The sequence below is a fragment of the Rhipicephalus sanguineus genome, chromosome 8, assembly GCF_013339695.2.
Source record: "Rhipicephalus sanguineus isolate Rsan-2018 chromosome 8, BIME_Rsan_1.4, whole genome shotgun sequence".
In the NCBI taxonomy this organism is placed as follows: Eukaryota; Metazoa; Arthropoda; class Arachnida; order Ixodida; family Ixodidae; genus Rhipicephalus; species Rhipicephalus sanguineus.
In genome coordinates this window covers 59,910,321-59,932,336 of record NC_051183.1, presented here as the reverse complement: position 1 = coordinate 59,932,336, position 22,016 = coordinate 59,910,321, and the positions used below count along the sequence as shown (strand labels likewise).

General features: G+C 46.6%; 1 protein-coding gene across 1 annotated transcript; it reads right to left on the bottom strand.

Annotated features, from left to right (window-relative positions):
- Window positions 1–3,442: 3,442 nt before the first annotated feature.
- Window positions 3,443–12,099, bottom strand: LOC119402768 (uncharacterized). Its single transcript, XM_037669843.2, has 3 exons — window positions 11,864–12,099; window positions 7,436–7,761; window positions 3,443–3,916 (listed from the first exon to the last, which is right to left on the bottom strand). The coding sequence occupies exons 2-3, from the start codon at window positions 7,567–7,569 to the stop codon at window positions 3,526–3,528; spliced, it is 525 nt and encodes a 174-aa protein (XP_037525771.1). The 5' UTR covers window positions 7,570–7,761; window positions 11,864–12,099; the 3' UTR covers window positions 3,443–3,525.
- Window positions 12,100–22,016: the final 9,917 nt, after the last annotated feature.

Below are 22,016 nucleotides of genomic sequence, written 5' to 3'. Positions count from 1 at the left end.
TTTTGACGCACGAAAAGCGTCCCGTTCATGTTTGTTTACAAAATCAATAAAGCATTTAAATAATTCAGGTCCAGTTAATTTCCTCCTCGCTTGAGCAGCGGCATTGAGCGATTTGTCTTCTACCGCTAGGGAACAGTCCCTTTGTGCTGTGGGCTCTAGATAGGATAGCACTACTGATTCGGAGTCCTGGGGTAGCATAGGTAATGCCGCTACAGCCTCAAGAGGACAAATGATTAAAGACAGTTAAGGCAGCTTCGAGTCGCTCATACCAAGAACGCATACTAATTTATTTTATTTTGACAGGCTTTTTGCTTGGTCCAGCAAAACTATTACGCGTTTAATTGATACGTGTTCTAAAGCTCTAAAGTATATATGCAGCACCTGCACGCACAAGCATAGGATTGCCCATGTGGAAGGGCAGTGAACCTCCACCCACTACCCCGTAATCACCTGAGGGGGGGGGTTGAAAGTGTGGCCCATACTTTGACTCAGTCGGACCTGTCCCGCTATACTTAAAGAGGAGGGTTATCACGACGCATATCTTTGATGATAATGGCGGCCGAAAGCACCTGAGCACGGTGTAAGACTATACTCATGTGCTGACACTCACTCCCCAACGCGTGGAAAACCGCAATCCACGCGCCGCCCGATTATGTTCGGGTTCTTATCAGTTGACTTGCAGTTTCATCGGCGCCTTCTTGGAGGGCGCTAGGAAAAGGGGGACAGTCGTCTCCACAGCAACGCGCATGCTGCTGATAATGCGCCTTTTGCTGGCATGTGCAGCCGCGTTGTTTTGAAGCCAGGCCATTTTGTCCGTGTTCGTTTATGCACGGCTGTTTTATGCTCTTCAATCGACGAAGGTGAGAGGTGTTTGCAATGGGTACGACGTGCTTAGTACAGAACTGCCGTTCTGGCTGTCGGACTCGCGCGGAGCGTGTGCCTTTCTACAAAGCGCCGTCCGACAGGGATCGTCTGGAGCAGTGGAACAGACTTGGTTGTGTCTGAAACTTTCGACTGCCAAAATAGAGGCACCCCACAGGCGGCCATACTATCCCCGATACTTTTTAATGTAGGGCTCGTAAAGCTAGCATGTGGGCTGAAAAATCTGAAAGGTAGGGACAGGTCTTCATAAAGGCGATGTAACTTTATGGGCCATAGGTGGGTACTATGCGGAAAAATAAAACGAGTGCAAACGTAGCCATGGACTTAGGGCCCGGCCATAAGTGCCTGAATTTATTTTTTTCTGGATAAAACTTCTTTTTCGTCCTAGTATGCCAGTTGACTAGGGTGCAAATCATTGCTCCGGTAAAATCGTATGCACAGTTTATTTCATTGTTACTTCTGTTACTGCCGTAGCAACAACTTCGATCAGCGTTTGTGATTCTATATAGCAGAAGACCAAAAAAGAGCGAAAGGTCGGCGCCTGGGCGGCGGACAGCGTCGTCTGCATTGTGCGCGGTGTGGCTTGGCGGCTCTGCGCCGCTAGAATTCCTGTAAATGCTACGTTTAGGTATATCCTATCTAAAGGTAGCATACACAGTAACTCTACGCGGCGCTTGGCGCAGAGCCGCCAGGTGGCGTCGAGGGGCGAAATTGAGAGAGTAACAGGAGAGGGCACGGCGGCGCTCACGCAGCACCACCGTGGATCGGCTACTCGCGGGCGCTCACTGCCTGGATCCATAATATGGCGCCAGGCTCAACGGATCCATGACCGAACATACTTTCGCCGCCTAGGCGCGCGCAGTGTCAACACCTGAATATTCTTACACTGCGCTCCGCACGCTGCATTTTAAGATGACCTTACCTACCATCGCTACTCTGTGAAACAAAGGGACCTAAGACAGTCCGTTGTGAGAATCGCTTCATCCCTTGATATTCATTTTTTCATACATTGAAAAGCATGTTGTCTTTTCGACTCGACCAAAGGAGGGGGGGGCTGTGATGAAACTTTGCCCCCCAGAAGGAGAACCCAGCGCGCGTCTGTGCACACGAGCACTCAGCACTGAATAGTTTAGAGCTTTTACGTTTCTGGTGACTGATTCTGCTTCATTCTTGAGGACTCGAACTAGTTTACAGAAAATACAAAAAAAAGGGGATAAGTAGCACGAAGAGTCGTCGTTGCATGCACCGCCAGTCACTATGTGTGCCACTTCTCTCCTATGTGCTTCCTTACTGGCTGGTTGAAATCTTTCAAGAATATGCGCAAATAACACAGATTGGAACTTTGGTACAATATTTTTATTGCGTAGCTCTTATTACGATGAAAAAGAGATACCTACGATATTGATAAGCACCACACCCGCTGATGAGCAAGCACCATTTATAAATGCTTTATAAATGCTTCAGTGACAACACAGGTTTGAGACATAGGCAAAGAGTAATGTATGTATTCCTTTGCCCAACTGATAAAAACTTTTGTACGGGCAAGCTCGTGGACATATATAGTGACAGGAGAGGCCCGTTTAAGAAAGTCTGTGCAATAAAAGCACGTTGTAAAAAGGTACAGGTAATAAAATACAGGTAAAATACAGGTAAAATAAAGGTATAAATCATAAAAGTAACTCTGGATGCGAAAGAAGGTGAACATGCTAAGACAAATAGCCCAAGCGGGTGATTAAAACATGAACGCATTTTACAGGCTTGGTATTGTGAGATGCTGTACAGTTACAAAAAAAGAAGGCAAGTAAAAGGTAGAATCATAAGGTTCATTACATATTCAAAGTTAGGATGCTCGAGTAGCTACAGAGGAGTTACATAGTTCCCGGTGGTTTAACTTGTTGCATTATAATCGTGCGTACATTGCTATTTTCTGTTTGTGCCAGAAGATAATATTTATGCGGACGCTTTGCGTTATCATATAATGTTATTCTGATTGGATGATAGCCCACAAAATAAGTTGCATGTAGCTCATCCATATTACAATTGAGGTTAGGATGAGATGCGTATATTTGGCACTTATTTTTCTCTCATTATAAAAGGAGGAGCCGGGTATTCGTTATTTAAACAAACATTTGGAGCTCAAAACAAGCAAGCAGGAGCTCGAATGTTTGAAGGGAGTTTGGCATAAATAGGCCTGACAATCAAGGTGTCGCAGCCCTTCATATGCTTTCTATTCATTGGACACAAACTGTTTTTTTTTTTTGGAGAAGTGAGGTTCACTAGCGAATATATTTCTCCACATATAAGTGGCTTATAATCAGAGATATTTTTGATGAACTGGTGGGTATGTTACCGAATATCGTTGTTCTAACAAACCGTTGCTTATTTGGCACCAGCAATATCAGGCATATTTGCGAAGAGAAAATATGGTAACTTCCAATGCCGCAAACGATTCGGAATATCGGAAAGGCGCACTAAACTGTGATCAATCACTTCACGGCCGCACCAAAGTGAATTTTATAGGCATCCCATTCATAGTACTGTCTTCTAGCGTTTTTAGGGAATGGCGTACAAACGTAAGTAGGACGAAGCTCTGGTTTGTTGGTCGGCCTCCGCAAAAAAAAAGGAAGATATGCTTCGAAATTCTCAGTCTGAATCCGATTCGTCGCTACTGCGCCTGCGTACAATCGCATTCACACGAAGAACATGATGATGCGGCAATAACGGCAGCTCGACGGTGACAATGTAGGGTCCCATGTCGCGCGGGGATCCTGTCAGTTCTCGAAGGGCGCAGAGTTTAGGGAGTGCGACTGTCTGAACTCCAAACGTTCCACCAACCGCCAACTTGTTAGTGCAGAGCAGATCAGCGTAGTCTGGGTCGACCTCGTATTTGAGCTTCTGAAGTTCGCCGGAACCACTGAGGGCAAAGCTTAGGGCGATTTCCATTCGGCGGAGGGCAACCTGTTCAGTCTGGAGCTCTATTACGAAATGCTGCAGGTAGGGCATCTCGAAGGTTGCTTCCAATATTTGTACAAGCCTGCGATGAATATCGTGAGCACAATCATCATTAACTGCATCCAAGATACGCCTTACACCGCTCACATATCTTGAATATGGGTGGAGCTGGGTGATAGACCAGTCACGAGGGTCATATATATGTGGGAGAATATGCAAGGGGGAGGTCAGAAGCAGCAGAAAATAAACATGCCATAAAACGAATGCAAGAGCTGACACACGATTATTTCGAATACATAAAGACGAAATGAAAAAAGCATACATTCTTCTTAATACAACTGGTGTAGTAATAGCATTTGCACTATATTTCAACCCCTTCCTTTCCGTTGACGAGTATAGTCCTCATGCGATCGTGTACCAAAATGATCGATGACGACTGTACTCGTCGTCAACAAGAGTTGGTCCCACAGGAACCAATGAAGACTATACTCGTCATAGTTGCGTTGCTTGACGCTAGATGTCCGCACTTGTCAATGTTGTGCCATATGTGTCTCGGCTTTGATTGTACATTGTCATGTTTAATTTTATTACCATGCGATGAAGCCATCTTCGAGCTATCTTTTCGCAATTTGCCAAATAAAGGAATCCCATTGAATTGAAATAATGGTACCATTTTGTTCAGAAAATTAGCTCTACAACATCACCGAAAAAAAAATTCCGCGAAATTCGGTACAATTTGCTGTTTCTGTGGTCAACGTACACTTAGATGTGTACGTTGTGATGTGAAGTATCTCGGCGTTCATTTTACCGAATCGATTACATGAAACAAACATACTGACACGACTATAGCAAAAACTAGTAGGATGCTTCACTTTATCCGCAGGAATTTCAAACAGCTGATGCGCAAAATCAAGAAAACTTTATATTTTTTTGCAAGTAAGGTCTATACTGGATTATGCATGCGTAATAAAGGATACCCACCAAGACTATCTGATAAATAGACTAGAAAATCTTCAGATCCAAGCGGCAAGGTTTGTTTGAAATGAAGGCAACTGTGGGATGGGATCTGCTCCGTGTACGTAGACGGAAACTGTGGCTTAAACTGCTGCGCCAGATATATATTTCTAACACAGGTATCAATCGTCCCAGCTGCCTTGTTGAACCATACTAAACATCCACTCACTGTGATAATAGCAAAAAGATTTCTACCTTTAAATGCAGATCCCACACATCTTTCTACTCGTTCTTTCCTAAAACAATAAGAGTTTGGAACAGCTTAACAGACGACATAGTAAATATAATAGATAATGATTTATTTTTTTATGCTGTGCAATTCTTTCATTAACGAATGTACATTCTACGTGTCTCGAAAATGTATTTGGTGATCCAGACTCATGTTACTTCTGATAACGTCACAGTGATGTTTGTTTATGTGTGTATATATCTCTTTGTGCAAAGCATTTCTTTGTAATGGTTATGTTTTTGTCCCCCCCCCCCCTACATATTGCCTGTATGGCGATTTAGGTAATCTGTAAATAAATAAATAAAGTTTACTTCTTTTTTACGGCAGGGAAGGGGTTTAGCAAGGTAACGTGATGATTAGTCAGAATATATAATATTGTAGCAAGATGGATTGCGCACATAAACAAACCGAAAGCTGTGTCCATAAATAAAAAAAACATTAATAGTAAAACTTCACAGGATTAAACAAAAACCAGGCAGCTTCAAGGCAGCATTATTGTTGCTGTGGCTTGGTTCACTTTGAACTTGAAATGCGGCAGCGCACGGAAATCGAGCAGGGGTGGTCCATGGTTAAATGATAAGCCGGCAGCGTTACTGCGTTTAGCGACCTTTGTCCCACATGATAAACCGTGTGCTAATGTACGGGAAACATGCCCTGAACCGATAATAAGTCATGACATGAGGCGTCGTTTCCGGTGCGCTAGGCATCGCAGATAGTTCATTTGGTGAGCTTGCTATCACTTTTTCTAGAGACCTGTGTGCTCAGATTTAGGTGCATGTCAGTAAATCTCAGATGCTCCAAATTTCTCGAGCCCTCCACTACGGCGTTTCCCATAATCATGTCGAGGTTTTACGACATCAAACACGAACAGTTATTGCCGTAAAATCTGGAGCAAGCACCATATTCTCAGCAAACGTCCCCCTCCCCTCTCGCAATTTGTTTTCAACCTGTTCTCCGCTACCGAATTCTGCAGCAGTGGTTCCTAGGAACCCAAGTTCAAAGCGTCTGTAGATATGCGCACGATTTCTTAGTACGTTTACAGTGTGATGCCCCCGGATTGCATTCTCAGATTGACTAGTTGTCGAAACGTTAAAAGAACGTCTCTCCCCCCTTCTCATAACACATCAAATTTTACGCGAGGATTCCCTTTGATGCAGTGAAACATTAAATGCAAGCGTATTCGAGAAATCCTTTGATTTGAAGCGCAGGTGTAAATTTTGCTTAGAGGCTCTTCCGCAGCTTATCTTTGCCGATTATCCTTCAACGTGAGGGCGAGGGGTGCTTGCTCGTGACTTGATGGTATGCTCTCACGTTCGATCAAAAGTAACAGGGTGGTAAGTCAAATTAACGCCGATTTCTCGACACGAAAAAAAGGAATGAAAGCGAACGCAAAAACCGGTACTTATCCTTGCAGAAAGGAGCATCCTATTCAGCGGAGTGGGCTTGCAAATTTTTTGTTACGAAGAAAAAAAATGGCGTTTAATTTTCCCATCGTGACGGAAATTTTTATATTTCTAAAGAAGCGACTTTTGACACAGACGCAAAGACGTACTTTTGATCGTGATGAAGGCCGATGCAAATCGCAATTCTTCATCGCGATCAACAATGGTCGCTTCAAGGCGGTCCAAACTAATCAGCATCGAGTTTTGTGCAGAAGTCAGTGAAATCACGATATGGTAGCCACATCGCTATGCCCAGATGACGATCGTCCTTTTCTCGCGGGGCATTATCACGCATAAAATTGACCATGCCGCATCTTATTCGGATCGAGCATGCCCGGGTCGACCCTGATTGCGAATAAAAGTGTCCATGCGATATATTTATCACGCTAATAGAAAAATGCATGTCCGATCCTACGGCGGATGGCGAGGAATGTCACTCTGAACAGCGAATTTTATTATTATATGCGTGCGGCATATAGTTGGTACTTCCTGAAGTCTTGATTCGCCCTGGATCTTAGTTGTGTAACTGAATGAAGCTTCGACAATTAAACTACCGCAAACTACATTCTACACACTAATTAGTACAGGTGTTACGTACGACTAACTGAGTTGCAGCAAATTAGTATTGGTGAGTGGTAAAGTATCAAGACAGACCAAAATGTGTCATTATCATGAAATTTATAATTAGGCCATCAAAAAGAGAACTCAGACCCTAAAAGGTCCCACTGAAACAAAAGTGACCGTTGCACTTTATGATTTACGAGTTGAGAGCACATGAAATGATAATAAAGGAAACGTTACGTAAAATTTTACCAACCATCAAATTAATGTTATTGCTTAAATTTATGGGCCATTTCTTGAAACTAATTACTTCGACTCCCCCTTGCACAAGCAAAAAAGAGGGCCAAGATGGTACCTGCGATCTTGGAATTCAGGAGGTCCATCCTTAAGAATCTCTTGAGAACAGATGTCGTAAAGGAGACCGCCAACTTTAATTTTCACCTGTTCAGGATTTCGTGCTTGCCGCAGGCGACGCAAGTACGGCAGCATAAAATCTAGACACGGGTCAGCATACGTCGCCACTTCAACAGTGATCAGTGCGGTACCATCTTCCAAACTGAAGCACTTGTAGAAGCGCTTCGGTAGCAGTGAAGTGGTCAAAATTCTGCAGGCACAAGCAACGGATGCAAACGTGAATGGTCAACAGAGCTCTTGTAAGCGATTCCCACCCGACGAGAGGATCTGTAAATGAACAAGAGATAATTTGATATGTAGACGAGATCATTTTTCCCAGCCTACAGCTACTTAATGAACAAAAGCTCAAGACAGGAATGGAGGCTCGCGACTGCTATCGAGCTGTCAACTTTGCCTATTGAAAACCCGCTGAACAAAGCTGTAGTCGGATACAGTTTAACAAGTCAAGATGGGCCGGCCCTGATGATCGAAGCGTGGCAGCCGATCGCCTCTGCGGCTGGCGAATAGTTCCACTTGTAGCGAAGCGTTCCTACTCAGTAATAGGTCGTCATCTTCAGCGCCTTCTAGTGGGTCGTCCTCTTCTCGGAGAGCACGCCACTCGTGCAGAGAGTCCGCCCCGCTTTAACTGTCGCTGTCGTGCGCCGTCGCCGAGTGCCCGCTAATAAACGTCTTGACAATTTTGTGGAGAGTGCTGTGCCCTTTAAAGGGCCCCTCACCAGGTTTGACAATTTTGAGCTGACGAGCGCAATCCATGCACTAGGCGTTCACCATTACGTCTGCCAAAATTTGCAACGCTACGCGCCGCGTAAATAGGTCAAATTTCAAGCTGAACGCTGCTTGCCCTCCTTCTCGCGTCCACGCGCCCAGAGAATGAGGGGATGACGTGCATGAGAGAATGGCCCTACGTAGATAGTAGTGCTGTGACGTCGCTCCTCTACGTAGACGAGTGTGCTCTGACGTCGCCAACAGTAGCACGTGACACTGCGATAATTATTTGACACGACGCGTAGTTTTTGTAATTTGTTGCTTGAGTGGATGAATAAAACTTGAGAGCAATAATAAAACACACAAACGGAATGTGTGCGTTTTCTTTTTTAATTTTTACTGCGAATCGCAGCGAGATTCGAGACTAATCTACCTCCGTTTCGCACGCGTTCGTGTTCTCGCGCTTTGCGCATCGTGCAGACGCCACCCTTTACAACGAAACTAATTTTCTACTGCGTTCCAGCGCTCATTAGGCTCATTTATCCTCCCGCGTCTAACTAGATGTTCATGCGGCACACCGCTAGTCTCGCGTCCGTACAAATGTTGCAGCTTTCGTGCTCAGTAATAGGTTGAAAGCCAAGTGATCGGCCAGGGCGCATTCGGCATAACTTGCAGAGACGAAGCGCAAAGAACGCCGCCACAACACCGCTCGCGTCTCGGGGGCTCGGGCTGGTTCGGGCGCGTCATGCGCTCGTGACATTCTGTGCGCATGACGTATTCATGCGTATGCGTTATGTGATCCTTCCGCTCGCGTGCCGAAGAGGGCAGGGAAGGGATTTGGCTTGCGAAGGCTACGCGGTGCGAGCGGCGAGGGTTTGCAGCTCGCCTCCTCGCATCATGGTTTCGCGCCGCTACAAATTATTGTTTTTCTCAGCTTCTAACCGACCGATTAGAAAAATTCTTGTGACATAATGCTCTTTATTGGGCTCGCAACAACTTGCAATGTGTAACTAAAATTCGTTAGGTCACCTGGTGAGGGGCCCTTTAAACAACTACGGCCCGCATTCGATGCCCTTGGAGCTTCGATCCCGTACCGTACCTGCTACCATGACTCAAGACGCCTCCCGGCAAACGCCTCCTCTTGCACCGACGCCATGTCCAGGTGTCCCCCGCATGCCGCGACGCTCCTGTCTACACCAGCGCGGATGGCACCGACGTCGAGGACTGGCTCGCGATTTGCGAGCGTGTGAGTGTCCCCAATAAATGGGACGAGGCAGCAAATTGAGCAACCTCGTTTTCTACCTAGCGGGTGTGGCAAGTCTATGGTACAACAGCCACGCATTGATTTCGCTACGTGGTCCCACTTTCAAGACCGCCATCATCGACGTGTTTGGCCGCCCTGCCGTTCGCAAGCTGCAAGCCGAACAGCGTTTACGTGAACGAGCCCAGCAGTCCGGCGAGTCTTTCACGAGCTACATTGAAGACGTGTTCGACTTGTGCAAGAAAGCCAACGCGACCATGTCTGAAGCCGACAAGATCTGGAACGTCATGAAAGGCATCGACGAGGATGCCTTCACCATGCTGCTCGCCAAAAACGCTCGCACTGTGACAGAGGTCATCACATTGTGCCAAAGCTACGAGGAGCTGCGCCGGCAGCTGTTGATGACGCGTAGACCTCCTATAACGCGACGCCGATCTCGCAGGCTTGTCGGCCGTGTCGGACGACTCCGTCTTAGTCGCCGAGATCAAGTCATTCGTGCGTGAGGAAATTACCCGCTAGTTCTCTTTACTGGCCTTCTCTCACCCGCAGCATGTTGATCAGCCGTCGACCACACTGCTGCCTCCCCTACGCCGGGCTATTGAGCAGGAAATCGCGGAGGTCATGCCGGAATACCACCAGCCTCCTCCGGCGCGTGCGCTACTCAGTTACGCGCAAGTTGTAGCCAGACCGCCCCCACCACTCCCTGTAGTGCCCCCGCTTACATACGCCGGAGCCGTCCCCAGGCCTCAGGCCTTCGAAGCGAGTGTGCCGGCTCGTGTGGCTCGAGGTGGGCTGCTCGAGTGTGGGCTGCATACGCCCCGACTGCAGCCCACCATGCAGTCGTCATATCAGCAGCTGCTCCGTCCTTCGCGTGCTACGACGTGGAAGGGACCTAGCCCGGCAAACCGATGGCGCACTTCCGACAACCGCCCGATCTGCTTTGAGTGCGGTTGCGTCGGTCGCATCGCCCGCTATCGCAATCGCGTGCAGCCGCCTCGAGTCGGATCAGCCGTCAGCAACTAGTCCAGCCGCCCGTATTACGACCCGCCGCCGCCTATGTCACCGACGTCGCGCCCAGGTCCATCTACCCGTCGTTCACCGTCCCCACAACGCCGCTCACTGTCACCGATGCGGCCTCGTCCGGTCGCACGAGACCAGGAAAACTAGTCGTCGCAGTCCAAGAGGCAAGGGCTGCGACGCTATCGAACTGCGAAAGTCCATCAAACGTGGTATACGTGTTTGTAGATGGTGTGCGCACATTGGCCCTTGTAGACACTAGAGCTGCCGTATCTGTTATGAACGCTAAGTTTAGCCGACTACTAGGAAAAGTGACGACGCCACTTTCCGGGCTCTCCCTCCGTACAGCCAGCGCCCAAAGAATTCACCCGACAGCGGTGTGCACAGCCCGTGGCATCATTCAGGACGCTCAGTACGCCGTTGAATTCATAATTTCTTCATGCTCTCACGACGTCATCCTGGGATGGGATTTTCTCGCCCGTCACGCCACCGTAATTTGTTGCGCACCAGCCCAAATAGAGCTCTCACCATTCTAGGATTTGACGCCGATGGATAGTCTACCGGCAGCGACCAAGGTACTCGTCAAAGACACCACAGTTCCTGCAAACTCGTCAACGGCTGCGTCAGTCTATTGCACCGGTCTCGCCGACGCCGTTGCACTCCTTTCTCCATCTGATCGCGTTTTCACTAGGAAAGGCTTGTTGGTGCCATTTGCGACCGTGCAAGTCATTCAGGGCGACACCAATATTTTTGTTACGGACCCATTCCCGTACATTGTTAGGTTCGTGCAAGAGAGAAAAGAGGTTGGTCAAGAGAGGGAGCAAGAGAGAAAAGCGGCGTCTCTCAAGCGGTGAGCCGCGCGTGGTTAAGTGCCACGCCGCCAGGATGTTCGTACCTTTACAAAATTCTAACGAAATCGCGATTCAGAATGAAGGTATCGAAATCTTCCATCGTGTTCTGGCATTCATGAGTTCTACCACTATTACGAAAAAGTCGGCCTCAATAATTGATCTTACGATTTCTCCTGCCGGCGAATGATAAGCTCGCAAGGCTACGCCACGCGAGTAATCCAAAATTAACGCAATGTTAATCGGCTTGAATGAGCTTATCTGCATTCTGCGAATTGCGGGGCGTACAACGGAGACATATGTTATGGTACACTATGCGCAAGACCTACAAGACGCTTTCAGAAAGGCCGGCAATGTCTTGCCGGTGGAAGGTTCGCATTTTTCGTAAACAAGGCAAACTCCCGCCTATTTGTGACCCGTAGCACACACTACCGGTAAAAAAAGGCGATGTCAAAACAGACTGACTGTATATCTGAATTCCAAATGAAAGCTTTGTTACAATATCGACTGCCTTCCTTTGACAGTTGAAACTGCCCACCTGTTCTTTCAGCACAGACATTTGTGCTGGAATCTTCGCCGCCATGCATCAGGGTGAAGCAGCAGGGCCCTTCTACGCTGTCCACGAGGTCAGAGGGAATATACACTCTTCGCGGTGCTTCAAGCTGCTGGCTGGGCAACACTCTTCGTGCGTGTAATCCAGCATAGCGTTCTAACGTCTGCCACATGGCGTAATTCGGCGAACTCCGAGATACCTCACAAGCACGTCCTTCCGGTGTTTCCGAACAAGAGGGTTCGTCGACCAGTACAGAGTGGGCGCTGCTGGATTCCGTGGCCTGCCTAGTATCTGCGGTGACCTGCGGAAGCAACGCAATGTTCCGGTACACCGCAAACGGAGAACCAGTGATGTGTAACACAAGAGCAAACAGCCCGTTTTGTGCTGCAGCACATGCAAGAACATCAACGTAAGCACGTCTTCTTCTTCGGAGAATGTCTCGTTCCGCGAGACCGTCAGAGCGCGCATCATCTTCGTTGCCTACATAGAGCGGGCAGGCAATATTTGCCTTTCTAAACAGATGAAGCAACCGGCCCTCACCACACGACGAGCGACTTGTCGCTTCCAAGTGATGAAAGTTAATTCCGGTAGATCACACGCATTGTAGGAATCGTTATGTCAAGCCACATTGTTTGGCTTCGGGAGCGATAAACTTTGTTTTGAATATTACGTAGTTGAGTGCATATCGGGGGCTTACCAGGTCAGTCGGCTACAATAACGCCTAAGAGATACCTATGAGCCGAAGTGATGTCGGCACTCGCGTTAGAATACAAGCATCATATTTACAGCAATGAAATAGGTGGTAGGGTGCGCTGATGCGCATGTCATAAGCAGCACTATTTAGCGTGTTCCTGCGGGCTCGAGCAACTAGGCTATATATTCCTGTGTCATAGTATTAGATGTGTAACGTTTATCAGATTGGAATAAGAGTGGATGGCCAACACTGCAATCGCACTTGACTTTAAAAAAACCACAACCCGCGCCACGTCTGATGTAAGACAAGCATATTCGTAACTGCTAAGGTAATGCATTTATCACCGTAGCAGTTATGCATTAGCATTGCATTAATAATACAAGTAGGTAATTAACGAATTGCTGTTTGACGAGCCGCTCCGTCAACGGCGCGTGCAAAATGCATGTGTCCACCGCCGACTTTCCTTTTCACACCCCTCAAGGTCGTTCGTAATGTGCAGCAAACTCGGCAGATCTACGTTAGCCTATGCCTCCAGCACACCGCTGCTGGTCTGCTTATACAAGTTGCATTCTTTATATGACTCTTCAACCATTACTGCAGTGTATGACAGCTTTCTTTTTCTTCGTTGAACTTCTTGTGAGAAGGGCGAAATATTGAAAGAACAGATGCATTACGCCCATTCATTGATTCATGCTCAAGAAAAACGGCGTATAAACACAGAACATAATTTTATATAGGCCTAATTTCCTAGGAACAGGTGCAATAAAGAATACCAATAGTGGTATTCACAGACGCAGCTTTACACAGACCGCGCACCCTTAATATTATGACTTCAACATCATGCTCACACCCACTGGAAGGTACCGTGTTCTTGTCCGATAAGAATTGTTGTGTACCATTACCTGAGGCGGCAGATGAACTGCCCTAGAAAGCCTAAATGAAGCGACTTAGGAACTATCTTAAGCCTTCAGCCAGAAATTCGGACGAGGCCAACCGTTTGCATGAGAATCGAGCTTGTGGGACGGACCGGGGCATTGGAAGAAGTAGTCCGTGGGCGCTACCAATTTTACGCAACAGAAATTGAACGTGCAGTCATTTAATAGGGTATCTATTAATATACCTTGCACTAAAACAGTTGTCTGTATCGCAAATTCATGCATGACACATTCACGTTGCTTTCGGTCAGCGTTCCGGTCGCTATGTTTTAACATTAGCGTGAGCATCTGAACCGTCCCCCACAATTCATTTGCACTGGTGTCGTGAGGCTTCGAGTGTAATCGCGATTCTCTTGCGTTTGGCTTTACGGACGGCAAACTATATTCTCAAAAATCAACGGCAGGCATAACCGAACTCAACAAACCATAACAACCATACGCCCTCGAAACCCGTCGAAAATGTATATATTATCGTAATAAAAATTTCCATTTAACCAAGTAACGGTACTTGCCTTTGTAGTGCCTAATTCTGTCGCTGGAACTGTTGTATCGTCTTTGGTCTTTGGGACTTGATCATAGCGAGCTCGTTCCATAATTTCCGGCAGTCATCCGTTGGATTTAGCTGTTGAATTTCTTTGAGGGAACCCGCCCCATTCGTCCGTAATCTTTCACGTTTAGCAAATTTGAGCTACTCCGCCAGAGCGACCGTTCCAAGCGCCTTTCGGTAGCGTCACGTGTCCAAACCGCATTGACGTCACCAAAGAAAACTACGCATACGCGACCTGTGGTATGCAGAGATGATAACATTTCAGATTACGCGCGCTCGCTGTTGGTAACTCTCATAGGCATTATAAGGCATTTTCGATACAGTGCAATGTTTATCAGAAACGTTGTACTTTAATCTAAGTACGCATTGTGTAGGCTACACTATACACAAAATGAAATACGTACTCACAGTGAAGAACATCGCTCCCGGTTTCTTTCTTCAAATCGGCTGAACCCATTTATTTCGATTATCTAATTTCAATATGAATGGACAGAAAATGACAAAAATATTCCATAAATTTCAACGTATATTCGTAGTGCGAGAAACTGTGTGTAGGCAGCTCTGGGATCGTTTTCCACCGAAAGACGTCACTACGTGCGGTCACATGGAAAGCAGGTCTCGCAGCCTCTCAAATCTGCAGCGATGACAGAAAAGGACATCTACAGTGTTTGCATTTACTCGAAGTACTTCCCGTCGCAGCAACTACAGCGCGTGTGCTATAACACCCTCGCGCGATATTCACTACTGTACCACACTAACGTGAGCGTTTGGGTGATTTGGTGACTTATCGTCAAGAAAATTTTCCACGGCGCGCAAAAAAAACACGACTGGACGAAGGAAGGTGAGACGGGCAAGGCCTAACTTATGGCTAAGGTTTGATTATGGAAAAGAGACGTATATGCAGTTGAAAAAAAATGCGAAACTGCGCAAGAAAAGCATTAGACACAACAAGGAAGCCGATATTATTTTCTATGCAGATTTACATGTCGGATAATGCTTTTCACTTTGTCACCAGTTTGCTTTTATGAGCAGTGCTTGTCGCATGCTTTTTGCGCAATTTTGCTATTTTTGGAAATTACATGTGCGCAGGGGCGGAGCCAGAATTTTTTTTTTTAGGGGGGGGGGGAGGATCAACCATACTTTATGTATGTTCGTGTGTGCGTTTGTATGTGTGCGTGTATATAGACACAAGCTAAATTGAACATTTTCGGGGGGGGGGGGGTGAAACTGCGCTACCCCTGCCCCCTTGGCTACGCCCTTGCACATGCTTGTCTTTCCCGAATTGAACCCATACTTGGAAGTCACCGGCTCCCGTGTCGCCTCTCTTCGTCCGTTCGTACTTTTCCGCGCTGTTGAAATATTTATAGATTATACTAGCGAATACTGAATCTGACGTCACCGCTGACATGACAGCCTGTATTCATAACATTCGCAACCGACGAGAACGTCTTCTCAGCATCGCTGTGCTGTTGGCGCACATCTGTACGCCCGTTTCGGCCGTGGACTCTGTAGCCTGAACACAGGTGTGAAACACAAGGACCGCTTTGTTCTTTTGGAGAAGCTCTTGAGTGGCATGGAGTCCGCCAGCTTAATTTAGATTTGCGGACATTCTGACACCGCTCCTTCCATGCGCTGTTTAATCCTCGTGTCAGTTGATGGTAACGTTACCGTAAACAGATGCTGCTGTGCTTTATTTGTGGCGTGAGCGTCCCTTTATTTGCTGCCCAGGCTTCTGCGATAGCCCATACGAAACGCTTACAGGCCTCTCTCGCGCCCGCTCATGTCGATCACGAACTGTGCCTGCATGGTTGCTACAAAACACTGAATAATTCCTACGCATAAGTTATAAAAACTTCTCTTAAAATGAGAACAAGATTCCGTGGTCGGTGAGTGTCTGACGTGGCCATAAAACTACATACGCCAGGAACAATTTGATACAATGTTGGCCCCTTCGTATTTGAGGTTCATTTTGGAGAGACCTAATGCAGCGGTTCACTTTGCAATTTTTGACAGAGGCAGCAGCGTGATATCAAAAACGATGGACTAAGCTAAGTTTTTTTTTTTCTACCGTAGTAAGCTTATGGTGTAATTGGCCGCCTGCAGTTATGTGGACGTCTCTAAACGATTTACCACAAATTCTAGCAAGTCAAATTTTTATTGTTGCGTGTAACTGGTTTTTCATTAGGCGACACGCTAGTTCTTCGTTCTTCGTGGTCGCGAGCTTTAGTACGTTACCGCATGTAACTATGCATTTTATTTATTATATGTTTCCATGATGCTTCACGTGGCCTCTCCATCGGGTCATGAATGTCACTGTTACACCAGCGTTTTCGCTTTCTCTTTGCTTTCCAGACAACGTTCTGCTTCTCTTTCCTTATTTCGATCGTGATTAGATGTAGGAGCTCACTATACCCCAGTCCTCGCCTCGTATTTCTTCTACTCTTACCTCGACTCTTCAGGTTATATTTGTTACTTATGTATTTACTTATTTACATTACCCTCAGGGAGCTTAAAGGTGTTATCGAGGGGCGAGTAATATAACAAAAAATCACCGCTACGCCACTACTGTGAATCATGACGAGTGGCGAAGCGCTGGGTATCGTACCAGTATGTCACCGTACGTCACCCGCGCGTTGCCACCGCGAATATAAATTGAGTGGCTTAACGCGTTCATGTGTAGAAATGTATTTATTTTGTTCCTCCTAATGTTCCACTATTTTAATCCTCTTGTTAATTTTCGTATATCGTCTTGAATTCTGGGTTCCGTTTTCCCTTCAATATTACTGCTTTGTGGTCTGGGAAATGGAGAGCCCGTGTCCAAACTGTGAGGTACGACTTCTTCCAGATTCCACTGTGCACATCCTTCGAAATTGTGATAGCCAGATTTGTTGATTTCGACAACATAGTTCCTTCGATTATTATTCGATTTCATTTTTATTAAGATAATTAGGAGTGTATTGAAGCCTCCGATAAGAGATATGACTCTTATTTGAGACTTCATAGTCGTAATCGTAATCGCAACTCATAATTCGTATATCGTCTTGAGTTATGGATTGCGTTTTTCCTTCATTTCGTTTTTGTTTTTCGTTGTGCAGGTGGTCAGTTTCGGTTTCGGTTTTGTGTAGCGTGACGGACGCCGACAAGACTAGGCCCCAAGAGAGCTACGCCCCTATAAATTCAGCAAAAGAGAACACAATAGTGCAGCAAACAATGAGAATACATGTTCAAATAATACTCAGTTATTAGAGGCTTAAGATATCGCCACACACTCTCCTTTCTTTCTCTTTTCTGTTACCGGCCCATTGCACGTGTAGCTGCTGCCTTGCGCAAAGCGCGCCAGAATGTCTGAGAACATTCTAGATTGTAGTAGATCATTTTGTTCAGATTGCGCACATGACGCGAATAGTCAAGATTATTCCAGAGCTTGCGCGACCACCAGTGATAAGGCTGGAAAGTTCGATGCTTGACGTATAAAAGACGGCGCACCCAGCGATGTTCAGTTGTATCGACGGTCGACGCTCTGTTCGCCGCTATCAGTGCATGCCGTGTGTAATACATGCAAATTAACTTTCCAGTTCTAGGCGACAAGTTCAGCCAAACAGATTGTTTCATCTTGGACACGTCGCCTGCGGTCTTCGTCGACGTCACGACCACGTGACATCTGGCGGAGCGTGCTGCTTCTTTTATGTACCGGACGCCCCCGTCGCGAAGAAAACACTGACACCATCAGCGACAGTAGAGCCAGCCGCAGACTGAAAGGACTTCCCCCTCAATTTGGACTCCTACCGGACAAGCTGAGAGCCACGGCGATGAAGACAACAGCTACGTTGACAGCCACTGTGCCGCTTGCACCGATTCTGCTCCGGCAACCAAGGGAGCCGCCAACGTTCCGCTGTTCATCATTCGAGGACCCGGAAACCTGGGTTGAAAGGTACGACCGTGTCGCCGCCTTTAACAATTGGAGCACTGAAGACAAGCTGCGCCACGTCTACTTCTACCTGGAAGACGCGGCAAGAACCTGGTTTGAGAATCAAGAGTCCTCCCTCCAAACCTGGGACCTATTCCGCAGCGCATTCCTGCACACGTTCGCAAGCGTTGTCCCCAATGAAAGTGCCGCTTCCTTGCTGGAGACCCGGTTGCAGCTGATGAAAACGTCACCATCTTCACGGAAGAGATGACTCGACTGTTCCGCCAAGCCAACGCTGTGGTGCCCGAGGACAAAAAAGTTCGCCTGCTTATGCGGGGTGTAAACCAAGAACTGTTCGCGGGACTGGTCCGCCACCCGCCCACGTCGGTCGCCGAATTCCTCGCCGAGGCTTTGAAAATCGAGAAAACGCTTGAGCTGCGAACGCGGCAATACAACCGCAGCTTCTCGGGCACAAGCTACGCATAAGTTCACATAATCTTGCATAAGTTCATATGTTTTTCCCGGGCTAGAATTCACGTTTGAAATGTCAACTGAGTCTTCTTTAAAATTTCTAGACGTTCAGATTCTAAATTGTGATCATACATGTTGGACGTACTTAACAAAAGAAACAAATGCTATCATGAGATAGAGTTCTGCGCATTCAAAGTTAATCAAAAGGGGAGTACCATTTTCTAGTCTAAAGGAAAGTTTGCAGAAATCCTGTCCTCATATAATAGCGCAGAGCGTCAACATACAGGTGGAAAGGCTGAAGTGCAGTGAATTTCCTGATTGTGTGATTACGTCGGTGGCTGAAAAGCTGCTAAAGACAATTAACGGAAAAAAAGAATTGTAAAAGTGACGAATCCCGCTACCGAAAAGGCAGGATCAATAGTTCTTGTCATATATCCACACAGTCTCACATAAGCTAAAAAAGATTGCAAATGCACAGCATGCCGAACTGGTTTTCTCGGCTCCAGAAAAACTAATATGAATGTGTCGAAGGGTTAACAGCTGCAAGGAAAGAAGCCGCAGAAACAATTGCGGTATAAACCACATTAGAAAGTGTGTGGCATGCAATAAGGAAGTGATTTACGACATTCCCTTGACATGCGGTAGGAGATACGTCGGACCGACGAAAAGATGTTTAAATACAAGATAAAGAGAGCATCGAAATAACTGCCAACTAATCACGCATCCGCGAAATCTAGCAACACATGTTTGGCAGTGTAAATGTGAGCCGCTTTTCGAGAAAACCACTAATCTTGTCACAGGTACACGATAAAATGGAACGAGTTATAACCGAATCTTATATGACGACGCAGGCACATGCAGACGAATGTATCGGCGCACCATCCATTAATCTTTATTCAAAAGAAATCCACTTCATCGGAACAAACTAACTATTGCCATGTGTATGCCCATTTGAATATTTTATCTTGCTTCGGGTTTTCGCGACGCTTTCCATTAGGTATATATGTAAGGAAAATGTCTTGAAATAAAACAGTTGGTCTGCGCTTTGTGTTTGTGTGTACTCAGTCCGTCCTCGTACAATAAAAAGCGCAAATTTCCAAGATGCAACACCAACTAGCCCCTGTTGCTTCTCTTATTGTCATAAAGAGCTCACGCATTTTTGTAATTTGTGATGTCATATGACTTCACATGGGACGTCATTACGTGAAGATAACTTTACGCATCACTCACGTTGACGCCAACGCCGCGGGACTCCGCTGGAGACTGACGCCGCAGACTGTCAATTTTGGCATTTGATGAGACATCTAAGACTTTCGCCTTAAAATGCAAGTAGCGCTGAAAACATTTATGAAAGACAAAAAAGCTATCCCTTCGTTAATGGCCACATCCGCGATTTTCAGCCAACCTCTCGGGGGGAAAAATCCTGCGGCGATTACATGAGTATATCCGGCTTATTTTCAGCAGTTTTTTAAAATATCTTGCTGCCATGAGACAATAATCAATGTTCGATTCCTCTCTCCGACGTCACACGTGATCTGCCTATCACACTTAGGCCGTATGTTACCTATCACAAAAATATGTTGCTCCTAGAGATCTACTAATAAATTTTTATTGGTATCTCTATAACTGTCATGTTGTTTTATGTGGTCAATCATGTTTCCTAAGAGGATGATTTCGGCCGCATTTCATTTTTTTAAATATCCGTGCTTACGGAAATCGCAACTCCCGATTCTTTTCTCTGGTGTTCTCTGCCATCGAGAAGAAAGCTACTCCTAGCAACGTTTTCTTTCCATTTACTGTGCCCGAAACCTAGTGGTGCTCTGAACACGAGATCAATTAGCATTATAGTACCCCCACCATTCATTTCTGATATTGTGTTGCGCACTTCCTAAACATAATTTCCAATGTGTGGTCGGTCATCCAAATTTCTCAGATGTGTTTTTTAACCGCGTAAATACCCGTGTTCTATTTGTCGAATTGTTTCTCAATTCCTAACCATTTATCCTTCTCCGTACCGCCATGCATGTTTACGTAACTTATTGCAACACGCGTGCTCTTCGTTTTTCTCTTACATTTGCTTCGGTTCTTCACGCTGCCACGTGTCGAATAATTGCTATGCTTGTTTTCTTTGTTACAAGCTACCCTGGCCTTTAAAGGACCCGCGTGCGCTACCGCGCGTCCGCGCGTCCTGCCAAGCACCAGTTCACCTCCTGACCAAGAATTATGTCTCTCAGGGAATTCACTCGCTTCCGAATACACCCCACCACTGCACCTCCATCTTTATTTCCACTGCCTAGAAACTTTTCTTTCGACCCATTCGATATCATTTTCTTGGCGGAGACACCCGCTTTTTGCAGGTTGCCGTCGTGCACTGGCACATCATGCAATGTAGTACATACGGCAATGTGCACTTGGCGGAGCACTGCGAGCATCTCATTGACCCCTTCTGTCAAGTTCATCGCTTGTCCTCACGATGCTTCGTTCAAGACGCTGTTTAGTCCTCCCGCAAATACCACGAGGTAGCGTTCTTGAGCTCTGACTGCGAGGTTTAATGAAGCTTTATGTCCCTCTCAGTTGTCCATGAGAACCGAAAACACAATTCATGAAAGTACACATACAAAATGGAAATATCTGCATATCTGCAGAAACTATACGGGACTATATACGCATCTGCGCACACGAGAGCAATGCCACGCGACATAGGTACCTTATAACCCCACAGTTCAAAAGCCCATCAGCAGTTATACCTACAAGAACTGTCTACGCATCTTAACACTGAATAGAATAATGGCGCATGGCATGTCTATAGTAAAACACTACAGTTGGCACACCAAATTGTACCGATACGAACATGAGAACTGCAACGCCACGCTACCAAAACGAACTGCACATATCGTATGTGCATTGCATTACGCGCATCACGCAATGCGTTCCCAGCCTACACAATAGGTAGGCCGCAGGTGCAGCGCACAGCAGAAGAGGCTGCGTGCGTGAACGTAAGCGCGATCGCGATCGTGCCCGTGTGACCGATCTCGTGTATCGGCAACGGCATGCAGAAGCCATGCGTATCCGTTGGCAATCCGATCTCAGCGTCCGCATCAAGAATACGGAAGCCAGATGTCGTCGAGGCGCTGATCACGATGTTCGCAACCGGGACAACGCGGCCAAACGCCAGTGACTGGACGCGGAACCACCTGAAGAGGTGCTTTCAAGCGCGGCCCCCGAACCATCAAGTAGCACGAGTGAGGGAACCGAAGGAGGTCTTTGAACAATAGTACATTCAGGCGAAGCATCGCATCGGGTCGCTCAGAATTTCTTGGGTTCGTTGCGTGGTCGCTAGCATTCGTATTTGATTCAGTTTGTATGAGGGAAAACTTTATGTTCAGCCATATTTCTTTATTAGAGGGACTTCAGTTTTTTTCTCTCCCTTGCCTTACGCCCTACCCCAGCTTATGTTCTGTGAATGTCCCAATCGGAACTCTTTTATCGCTCTTAACCCTCTCCTTGATTACATCTGTGCATCTTTCTCGTCACCGGCAATAATGACGTGTTCAAGCTTCCTAGCCCAATGACCTGCACCTCGC